An 11,526-nucleotide genomic window follows, 5' to 3' on the forward strand; every position below is an offset into this window, starting at 1 on the left:
CTGCTCATAGACGTTTATAATGTGAAGGTGCAGTCATCTTTGTAATTTGAGCAGATTTGAAATAAAAGCACCGACAAACCGACGTGACACTGGCGTTACAAAAGTGTCCCACACGAAAGTACTGTCATTTACCAGTGAGGCGAACACTTCTGTCAAAGTAAGCTCTGTTCACTGCTGCTTCGATGTAAACAATTTTTCTAAATACAAATGGCGAAGGAAGTGTGAGGCAAGATTTTGTGAGAATAATTGGACAAAACACACAGGAAAATCATTTTATAAGTTTTCAAATCAATGCAAAAGATGTGAGAAGTACATAAAACAATACGCATTGGAATTTGCGAAGAAAAACAAAAAAGGGGTTTAGCAGTTTCTTCTCTGTGTCAGTGTAGTAAGCGAATCATTATAGAGATGGCGCTAGTGTTTAACGTATTTTGATTTGAAATAAGGAGACAACTTTTGAAGCTCATTTTGTTCGAAGTGTCACGTCGGTTTGTCGGTGATAAAAGACCCTCTTTTTTAAAAAGGTATATTTAGTTAATTATTCATTCTAAAATAATTAAAATATTTTAGCCATATGTAGTACGAATACTGATTGTTTATATAAACTACGATAATTCGCTTTGCAAATTGCAATATGTTAGTTTATTTTTCACAGTGTTTTTTTTGCATATGCAAAATATTTTAAAATGGTCTCGCAAGTAACCGTTTGTTCCCCATTATTGTCAATAATAGATTTTCATTGGATATAGCAAACTACATACTGTATAAAGCAAATTCTTTTTTTGTTAATCTAGGTATTGGTGTAGATAATATAATTTATAACTTAATCCATAATTTTAAAAAAAGAAAACTAAAACAAAATAATAACTAAAAACAATCAAATTAAATTGTAAAATCAATAATATATAGATTTCTCACACTTATTTTAAAAAGTTGAATAATTCGTACAAAACAACTAAATCCGATTTGCCAGAGGACCGATTTCAACTGCCCGAGACCATTGTGCGATGTGTCCGATTGTGTGCGCGTGTGTGTGTGAGTGGTTGTGTGCGTAGAGGGTGAAAAGTCGCAGGCAACAAACAGCCAGGCTCTAGTGTAGCTTTTGCTTAGACGGACTTTTTTTTCGTTGGTAGTGAACGGCAATGTCGAAAACCACTCGTTCTGTGCGCATTGTTCTGCAGATTGTTGTTGATTGAAAGTGTAAAGTTTGTCAAACGCGCGCCGAGCAGTGTTTCAGCCACCCGTGTGTATGCGTGTATGTGTAGCAATCGTCCGGGAGGTTTGCGTTTGCCTCTCCGTGCCATTGTGACTGACGGAGCGTTTTGTGCGTCGTGCGCGCGACACTACCAACGAGAGGCCCATCACTTTCCTGTGCCCCGAAGCCTGTGGAAGCCAGCCAACCTGCCCTCGCACACCGGTGAATGCTGTGAAGCGTCCGCTGGCAAAGTCTACTCAGTTGGTGCTTTTGTAGCGCACGATTGTCCACGCGCCAGCATCGGGAGAGAGAGCGCCGCCCGAAACGCACACACACGCGCGCACACACGCGCTTACACGCACACGGCCGTGCAAGGGCACAGATCGGGCCAGACTAGCAGAACCGAATTGGTGTGTGGCAAAGTAACCGCGCGCGTTCGCTCATCGTCGTCGTCGTCGTCGTCGTCGTTGGCATTCGTAGAAGTGAGATTATCGGTCGTCGGTTGGTCGATTCGGACGTTGTCGCTCCGCTGAGGGCGCGCAGCAAAACATAACACACAACGGGGCTCACACCACTATTCCGCACCTGTGCCCTTTCCGCGCGGTAAAGTGCCCCCTCCCCTCCGTCGCCGACCTCCTGCTCCTCGCCCACGGGAGGAGTCCCTTTTAGTTTCTACGCATACACATACGCACGCGCCCCACAGCTAGCGAGAACTCCACCAGGCGGCAGCAGTAGCAGCAGTAGCAGCAGCAGCAGTTGGCAGGCAGGCGCACACAGAGGAGAAAACTCCACCATCATATCCCGTTGGCCGTGTGTCGCCGTCGTTTTCGTCGGCGCTTTGTCCCCCGTGATAGCACAGGATCAACATCCGAGGACGGAAACTAAATTCCGCTGAAAATATCTCCGTCCGCGCGCGCTAGACAGCAGCATCGTCATCATCGGTTCGGCCGACAGGCTCTGAGGCTCTCGGTTTCGCTTGTCAGCCAGCGTCGGTCGGTCGTCGTAACACCGCACGAACGGGTAGCGCGGGACAGCCAGATTCGGCGACAATCAACATCCTTCGCAGGTTTTGATTGTCCTTGTTGGTGTAATCCACCCCGCCCACTCTCGCTCTCTGCCCTCCGTCCCTCCTGCGACCCGGGGGTAGACGCTAGACTTCAATGGATTCGGAGATTCCGGAACTTTCGGACGAAGCCGAGGAACACGTCAAACTCGACAACGGTGATGAGGTAATGTATAAATCAGTGCAAATGCTATTCCCGTGTGCACGGCTGTGTACTGCTGCTGTTGCATCCGTGCTACGATTCCTGCCTGACCCACCATGGGGGAAAGGTAGGATGGGGAAGATGTATGTGTAGTGAAAAAAGAATCGACGTACCAATAGGAAAGTGCCATTTCTCTTGTTTGTTGTGCTGTTTGTGGTGTCGCGCCGCTTTGACGTACCTCGTTGACAGTTGCATGTTTTGTGCATGTTCACTGTGATCACAAATTGGTGCGAAGCTTTTAGTCCCACGTCCAAGTATGCGACGCCACTGCGGACTATCTACCGCGTGCTAGGTTTAGTGCGTTTGTGCAGGAGGATGATGGAGCGGCTGGAGGGAGTAAGTGTCCTCTGAGAACAGAGCCTCATCCTTCCCACACCATTATCATTAAGGGGCTTATAACGATACGCTTGCCTATCGGTGCCAATCGTAGCCCAGCGCAACAACAACAGCAGCGGACAGAAGGTCCGCACTACTCCCGCCACTTCTAGCCAATAGATCCGCGCGTAACGTTGCTTGACAACAGAGACAAAAACAACAACACAAAAAAACCGACCGACCATGCCGCCCGATCGGGCCAGATCGATCGGACGGTGTTGCCGAACGGGAGGGAACGTCCGAATATGTCGGTCAAATCTCGGCAGCCGTAGCTGCAAAGCTTCACCAACAGCAATAGCAGCAGCAAGCAGCGAGAGGGCAAAAACGCGAAAGGCGAACGAACCACACCACCCCACGCGTGTGTGTGTCATCGGAGTGTGCGGCTGTGTGGCCCCGAACGAGCACCGCACAAGCACACGCACACCAGACCGGTCGCGTATGCACACGCAATCCTCTCCCTTTAGGTCCCTCTCTTGACACATCAGCAGCAGCAGCAGCAGCATCGAAACTGGTCGATTCGGTTTGCCGCGATCGTTTCGTGCGTTGCCGTTCGTTTTTTCCCTATCGCGGCCGACATATTTTGGGACAGCATCGACACTTCCCAACTGGAGCCGGCCGCCGGCAGTAGCTGCAGCAACACGGCAACAGCAGCAGCACTACGCACGCCGACTGGTCGCGATTTGCTGTTCGCTGTCGGAAGAGGGAAACCATGTGCCACCACCTACGCAAATGCATTCAATTTTTCGACCGCCTAGCACCGCTGCTTGTGACGTAAGCCACACACTATGTGTGTGTGAGAGAGTACTTTGCACAAGACTGAAGATTCATGAAAAGGAATGGAAAGGAAAGGAAAAGCATGGAAGCGAGGCTGTCCCTTTGGCGTTACAACTCGCACCTCCAGGCCACAGCGCTCTACGCGATTGACCAGAATGGTTTGGTGGTTTTGTGTCAACAACAGTATTTTTCTATGCGCTAACCCATACCACCAAAGCGCTGGACCGATTGAAGCTCGTTGTAATATTGGCAAAGCAAACAATGCTCTTTCCCGGAGCGTCTCCGGAGCCTAAGGTGCGCATGGATTGTGTCTGTGTGTGTGTGTGTCTGTTTGTGTGCACTATATGCGTGTGCGCACAAGAGAGCACAATTTTACAACAGTTGAAGCTATGATGCCTTTGAGCAAAAAAAAAACAGCTAAATTACACCAGAAGCACAAACCACCATCGCTATGTCGTGAGCCCATTTTCCACAATCACACATAAACACAATTACCGCGATTAGATTGAGTGCGGTGGGTTGGTTTGGGTATTTGCGTTTACAACGAATATTGAAATAATAGTTGCCATAGCAATCTTATAAAACAAAGGGCCGATTTTTAAATGTCACTCAAATAATTGACGTTTGCTGCAAACATACTCGATTCTGCTACCAGGCTACCTGGGTGTTCCTTTCCTATCCACAGTCAGAACTGCAATGGAAGAAAAAGGGGACAAACGTTAGGAAGAGATCGGTTCTGATCTCAACATCATCATGCACCAGCCGACGTCAATACAAATACAGACGCACGTACACACAAACATACTCTCGCACACGCTTTCAATAGAGCGCACGAAGCATTATCATCCACCTATGGACCGTTAGAAACTGGCTGTTCACCTTTTTTATTTTGCATCATCTTCCATACTCTACTGTATGTTATGAGAGTAAGTTGCTGTCCAATGGAAACTTTCGTCGTTTCTTGTTGCTTTACCGCTGCGGATGGACGAAAGGCGCATACACAGCCTGATGAAACCAGAACAACCCCGCTGGCGGACTGGTTCTGAAGCTGGTACGCGTCTTTTGACTGACGCGATCGGTCTCTGGCGATAGAAGATCTCTCGCTGGATCATCGCGCCAAATAGCCACTCCAATGCATTCTGTGTGGAGTGTTTTCCGTGTGCTCTGGATGACTTCGTTTCTTTTGCTTCCTCTGCGCTGTGCCGTCCCCTGCCGGTATACCCTCGCCCGCCAGATCTGACCGACAATCCATGTCGGTGGGCTTGGCCGTTCGGAAATGGTCGTGCAATGTGGTCGGGTCGGGTCGGTCGGATTTCGCTTTCTGCCTACGTTCGTTCCTTTCCGCTTTTCGGGCGGCCGTCGGAGGGTTTGTTTACGTTTTTTTTATCGCCTTCGGTGGCAGTGCGTCTAGATATTGCATCCCCTACCCCCTGAACGGCGCTAGCCGTTCTTCTTAACCTCTCCCTCTCCAAAGAAAGAAGAACAAAAAAGACGAAAACGAGCAACGCGCCAACCCGAGGTACTCAGTTCCGTCTCACCGTACCGACGATATGACAACAAAACACACCTTGCCGGACGATGGGTCGGGTGGCTCTTTACCACGACCACCGTGACTGGCCGAAAAATCAGATCCGGCCTTCGGGACTAAACAAATCATGGAGCCTCTCGCAACAGCAGCTCCACAGACCCAATCGTGGAGTGGGGCAGGGATGGGATGGATGGTTGCTGTAGGCCTTCGGTTGTACCGGTTCGATCGGGACCGTGTAGCGACACACAAGCACGGCACAGCTTCGGCGTCGCGTCCATGTGTTCACTCGGCTTTCGATATTGGCTCCGCCAGCCAGATACGTTTCCAGCTGATCGCACGAAGAACGCGAACGTACGTACAGCCCTCCCGGGTTCGTGCCATAGATTGGCCGCCCCGAACCCGGAACGCTCTCGCACATCATCATGCACAAGGCGAGCATCTTCAAACCGTGCACGCGGTACGCACATGTGCACGTGGCTTGCGCCACAGCTCGTCGTCTGTGCTCGCGCGATAAAGCGTGCAAGCCGGGCGCATTCGCACCAAATAAGTACAGCGACACACACGCTCACCGGCGCGACGATCTTTTCTTTCGCCATCGTTGTTATGAATCACTCGACTCGTATGGTCACATATGTGAGTGTTAAAGGTCGGTCCGATCGTCAAACACCATCACAAGCGGCCACCGAGGAAGGTGAACGAAAGTGGAGCACATTTTGGGCACATTCAAGGCCTGCCTTGGTATCGAATCGGACGCGTGCTCATGCAACGTAGAGGAATCCGTTATATTCGACAAGCTATTTTCGAGAGGACGCTCCGTTGCTGCAGCTGCTGCTACTGACGCTGCTGACCCTGCGGCGGAGCGGTGAAAAGAGAAGCGTTGCAGCCAGTTGCAGCCGCCGCAGCCATGTGCCATGGCTTTCATTTTTAACTTGTTCTCGATAGTACGAACGTTCGAATCGGTCTATTTGTTTTTTTTTGTCTTCAACCCACAGTCACACGCGGCATTCGTCGTGTGGCGAAAGGCTATTTACTTTCACTTCCAAGCATTTATCTCCTCTCGGATTGTGGTCCGACAATCCTGGTGACGCTTGAAGAGAAATGGTTTGAAGAGAATGCAGAGGGTGCTATACATGCGCAGTACGAGCTTGCTTGCTTGCTTGCCGGCATAGGGTAGGGAATACGTGTTCGATTGAAATAGAAATTGGGCGCTTCATTGAAATACGCGATGCACGGCATTCTTATCGATACATGTGCAAAAATGCATCCTACTGTAGGTATGTTGATGCAGCACACTATTCAGATCGTCTAGTAGAATATGAGGCAGATTGATGCCATACATGTTATTCTTGGGAATTTTGGACAATTATTAGGGATGCGCCCTGTAAGATATGGAATAAGCCAGATTATGTTTGTTCCTATTTAAAAAAAAAACTATATTCTTTGGTTATAAATTCACGGAATGAGAACAAAGCAAGTTAATTGTTTGCTCTGATAACATAAATCCCACATTCGCGGAACTAGTGAATTAAAACTCAAACATGTCCTTGCTTGAATTCCCCATTCAACTAATTTTTTCCTCTATTCCTTAGGTTGCATTGCCTCCGCGCACACGTTTAGTTACCACCACCGACGTGCAACAGGGCAATACGCAGGTAGTGCAGGTGCCTGTATCCCTGCCGGTCGGTACACTTATCGGTGGCGCCACGTTCAACGTGCTCACCACTGAGCAGATACAGCACTTTAAGCCAATGATTTGCGTCGACAACAACGGGTTCGTCTCGAGCAGTACGGTGGTCGGCGATCTCGGCAACGAGCTGAAACCGACCCATATCGTAATTCAGCAGCAAAGTTCCTCCGACAACCAGCAGCAGGACGATTCGGGCATGGTGGAAGGCGGTCAGTCGCAGAACAACTCCCAGCAAAGCTCGCAGCAAGGCGGCACGCAGGAGTATCGCGTCGAGAGCAACAGTGCCCTGGCGAACCATTTGGCTAACGTGGAGGTGCTGCAAGTGCGATGCAAAACCACCACCGGTGAGCTGTACAAGAGCCGCCTGGGATCTGGCGGCCGGGGGAAATGCATCAAGCATAAGGACGGCTGGTACACGCCGAGCGAGTTCGAAAACATTTGCGGCCGCGGCTCGAGCAAAGACTGGAAACGATCGATAAGGTACGGTGGGCGTAGTTTGCAGACGCTTATCGATGAAGGTATCCTGACGCCGCACGCCACCAGCTGTACCTGTTCGGCGTGCTGCGACGACGAGTCTGGCGAAAGTGAGTATACGTACAGTGATAGGGGCATAAGTAGTGATAGGGAGCGATGCTTTTGAAGCACACTCGTTTGAACAAATGACTAAAAATACATGTTTCTCCTTCTGCCATTTCAGCCGCAACGGGACCGGTGCGTCTGTTTACACCTTATAAGCGTCGGCGAAGGAACCAAAGTGAGCACGAGTCGCCACAGCTGGATAAGAAGAAGCGCATCGTCGTGACCAGCGGTACGACCACCTCGGTTGGCGGGAATGCCACCAGCACATCGGGCAGTAACAGCACAACCCACACCAACAATGCCATCATTAACAGCAATAGCGCCGCGACCACTACCAGCGTGGTGAACAATTCCGCCATAAGCAATCAGCACCAGCAGCAGGTAGCTGTACAGACGGCACAAGTGCATGCAGCTACCCGGCAACAGCTACACCAGGCGACGGCCACAATAAATGCAACGCCCATCATTACCAACAACACGAGCACCACAACGACCACCACGACCGTGAAGGTCGTACAGCAGGAACAGCAGCAGGAGCTGCAAAACGAATTGATCACAACCAAAGAGGAACCGTGGCAGACGCTAACCGAGGGCATCGACACAACGACGGAATTCGTGGACCAGCAGACTCAATGTAAGTTAGCGTCATCGAGAAGGATATTTTTTAATGATTTACATGAAGGCACTTTTTGGATAAACGATGTAATGCGATTGAAAATATGTAGAAGCACGTAGCGCATTGAGTTAATTGAGTCATTCTGCTCATTCCATTCCACAACATTCCGCTTGCAACAAACAGCACAAACACCAAATAATTTCTGACTTCACTCTTATTAATCACAAAACGTACCATTTTTTTTTTAATTCTCACAGTACTAGCGGAAGCTAATTTACCTTTCGAAAGAATGAAAACCTTCTGCACACAGCTGACGAAAATGGTGCAGGAAATGCGAAAGTGTATTGTGGAAACGCAGGAGCATCACAACCGCCAGCTAGAGTGCATGCAACGGGAACGGGATGCCGCAATACTTACCGTGACGCAACTCGAACAGGAGCAGAACATCAACAGCAACTGCATTCCTCCGGGATCGATTCACGCTAACAAAAAGGTACAACTCGCCACCAAGCGGCTGCTGGTCGACCGAAACCAACTAATCCCCCACAATTTTTCCTTTTCTCATGTGTGCAGTGCGCCAACTGTAATCGTGAAGCGTTGGCCGAATGCTCGTTGTGTCGAAGGACACCCTACTGCTCGACGTTCTGTCAGCGAAAAGACTGGATCACGCATCAGAACGAATGCGTCCGGAGCACGCAGGAACCAACGCACCAGATAATGCTAATAGTGGACGAAACGCAATAGCCTTTAATGTTCTAATCGGGCCAACCCGAGAGGGTAAAGCCGCTTGTTCGACGGACAATCGGCTTGCTTGGCTCCGATGACGGACTTAGGTCATAATATCGCTCCCCACTTACGTAAAATACGTAATTCCGGTAGCAGATGTGTTGGACAGTTCGCTAGCTCGTGAAATATTTTATAAACCATTTTCACCAGATAGCAAACAGTCCAAAACAACTGCACCGAAGGACAGTTTAAACCCGGTTCGGAATCGTTTTCACTGGCTTACGGGATTTGTTGATTGTTTTATTGCTTTAGCTATTTTTACACTTGTTTTTTTTATTAGTTTTAAATTATATTACGTGTATTTGTTTTCGTGGTATACTTTCACGAATCCGTAGTGGCGAACGTCAAAATGAATTATTCAGCGGTACAAAGAGGTCAATCAAATGCTATACTCGATTGTCCAATCATGTACAGAAAGAACCAAGACTTACCTTACTTCAGCTCGTCCTTGGCAAGACATAGCAATAGTGACACAAATTTCAAACACACCTAAAGTACGACCACATACGCACGTACAATGAAGCGATTGAAATGAAATCACGCGATTGAAATAGGCTCCTTCATTTAGAATTTTATTCTCATGATTCTGTGGTTGATGTAGGAAAGGAAGTAATCCGTTCCTGGGTGTATAATAATAACCCTAGCTGATGTACAGTGCGTCTATTTTTATTGCAATTAGTAATATTATATTGTATTATTACGTGTATGTTTTGTTGTCTTAGGTAAATTTAATTCAATCAAGTGTATGTATTGCTGTATATTTAAGTAGACGGAAGTATCGTTTACGCAGGGATTCGTGCAGATAACGTACAAGAATGATTTATTTTTTAAAATATTTCTTCAATTTTGATATACTAATGCAGATATACTAAACTTAGGGGTAATGCAAAAAAGCAAGCTCTAGCGAATGTAGGCGATAATGTACTTCCGATTGTAAAGACTTTGGTTGCAATTTAAATGAGCATAATTTTAGAAATATCTAGGATTAGTATATGTAATTTAAGAGAAAATAATGAATAGATTCGATCGTGCAAGGGTGTATGTAAGAAACATGTTTTAAAACCAGTTCTTTTGTCTACACACTCCATACATACACTACATACTCCATCCCGATGCTGTTCTACATTATGGCGAAAATGGTTTGAAAGACTGTCTTGTCGCAAAGTATACCCTGAGAGAGTTTTAATATTGCAGAATGTTATTGTTTTACCTTGATATTTTCACAAAATTTTATTTTATTATAATTTCAGCTTATTTCTCCTCCTCCCTTGGACCAATATAAAACTCATTTGCTTTCGTTTGGCGAAACAGTCGTTGATACTTGATACAGATACTATTTGTATTGACCATGTTGTCTTATATAATATAGCGAAGGGGTTTTAAGGGTTCTCGTAATGTTGGGACATTTTCTTGACCGTGTGGCAAAAACTGGACTCTACGGCACCCTTTTTGGACAGACGTTTGTGGAATCCAATAGGGGAAATTACAACGTATCTGTCCAAAAAGTGTGCCACAGAGTCCATTTCCCGTGACATAAAGTTCACTTCCCGTAAGTAAGAGTCAAGAAAGTGTCTCAAAATTATGAGAACCCCTGAAAACCTCGAGCAAGCAACAGTAGGGATCAATCCATTGAAACGAATGGGTTATGCGTTGGGAATTAAATCCCATTAGTTGTTTCCTGTACACAATACATTAGCCCATTCAGTCAAGAACCAAAATAAAAACAATATCTTTCAAAGAGAAGGGCTGTTTTGGATAGCAGGCTGATTAAAAAATCACACAAAGCCATTAGCAAACCTTTTCGTGCAGCTACACACAACACGTACAATGTTGCGTTTGTTTCTTCTTCCTCGTACTTTACTATTTTTAATGAAGCAACATTTCTAGTACACCTATCAGAAGAAATTACACTGGATGGTTAAGTGCATGCATAAAATGTATAACTAAAATTGATCGTAATTTGACATATTGGTGTAATTCTTTTAGCGAAGATTCTTTCCACTGTGTAGAAGCGTGTTAGCACTTATCAATGCATAACGACCAAACGAATGCGCAAACCGGCGACCGGATTTTCTGTGTGGCACAAGCATTCGTTAAACTTTAATAACAATCTCTTTACATTATAAACCGAATTATCACAAACAACGGATGATTGGTTATGAGCAAATTTAAGCTATAGTAATAATTTGGCAATATTGCCGATTGAAGATGAAACTTGTGCAAGATTAAGCGACTAGGGGAAGGAAAAAAACTAATGATATCTGTGTAAAGTGTGCAAAACAAAGTCGGGTTTCCTTCCTTCATCTATGCAATCTCGTACAATGAGTACACATTGTATGTAAACCATACATGGAAAGATTTACTTCATGACGGTGTCTAGTGTATCGTGTGGTAAACGAAATTTTATACAATGAAATGCAATTATAGATGTGAATATTTGAATGTAGCGTGAACTAAGAACATTCATTTAGCTAAATACAGGATCTAAATTAGATTACTGGTGTAATTCTGAAAAAATAAAAACTTTGAGACACTTAAAAACGCATTTTACTAAATATTAGTTTCACTGTGTAAAGAAAACATCTGTGCGAAAATGTTTGTGGTTGGGTTGAAACACTGTATAATTTATTTTATTTATTTTTTGTGTCAAGCGATTTTATGTTTTCGTTATTTGCTATAATTTATGCTAACTATTACAAAAAAATAAGTTCAAAATTACGA

At 46.1% G+C, this 11,526-nt stretch overlaps 1 protein-coding gene across 1 annotated transcript; it reads left to right on the forward strand.

Annotated features, from left to right (window-relative positions):
* The first annotated feature begins 646 nt into the window (after window positions 1–646).
* LOC120961485 (deformed epidermal autoregulatory factor 1) lies at window positions 647–11,350 on the forward strand. The gene is made up of 5 exons (XM_040385206.2): window positions 647–2,424; window positions 6,727–7,408; window positions 7,522–8,037; window positions 8,277–8,512; window positions 8,593–11,350. The coding sequence occupies exons 1-5, from the start codon at window positions 2,356–2,358 to the stop codon at window positions 8,761–8,763; spliced, it is 1,674 nt and encodes a 557-aa protein (XP_040241140.1). The 5' UTR covers window positions 647–2,355; the 3' UTR covers window positions 8,764–11,350.
* The last annotated feature ends 176 nt before the right edge of the window (window positions 11,351–11,526 follow it).

This window comes from Anopheles coluzzii, chromosome 2, assembly GCF_943734685.1.
Source record: "Anopheles coluzzii chromosome 2, AcolN3, whole genome shotgun sequence".
Lineage (NCBI taxonomy): Eukaryota > Metazoa > Arthropoda > Insecta > Diptera > Culicidae > Anopheles > Anopheles coluzzii.

What these genes read in the sequence shown, in the direction of transcription:
- LOC120961485 (XM_040385206.2), top strand. Translation starts at nt 2,356, where the DNA reads ATGGATTCGGAGATTCCGGAACTTTCGGACGAAGCCGAGGAACACGTC. An exon ending in AACTCGACAACGGTGATGAG is followed by an intron (nt 2,425 to 6,726) that starts GTAATGTATAAA and finishes TCTATTCCTTAG; the next exon opens with GTTGCATTGCCTCCGCGCAC. An exon ending in CGATTCACGCTAACAAAAAG is followed by an intron (nt 8,513 to 8,592) that starts GTACAACTCGCC and finishes TCATGTGTGCAG; the next exon opens with TGCGCCAACTGTAATCGTGA.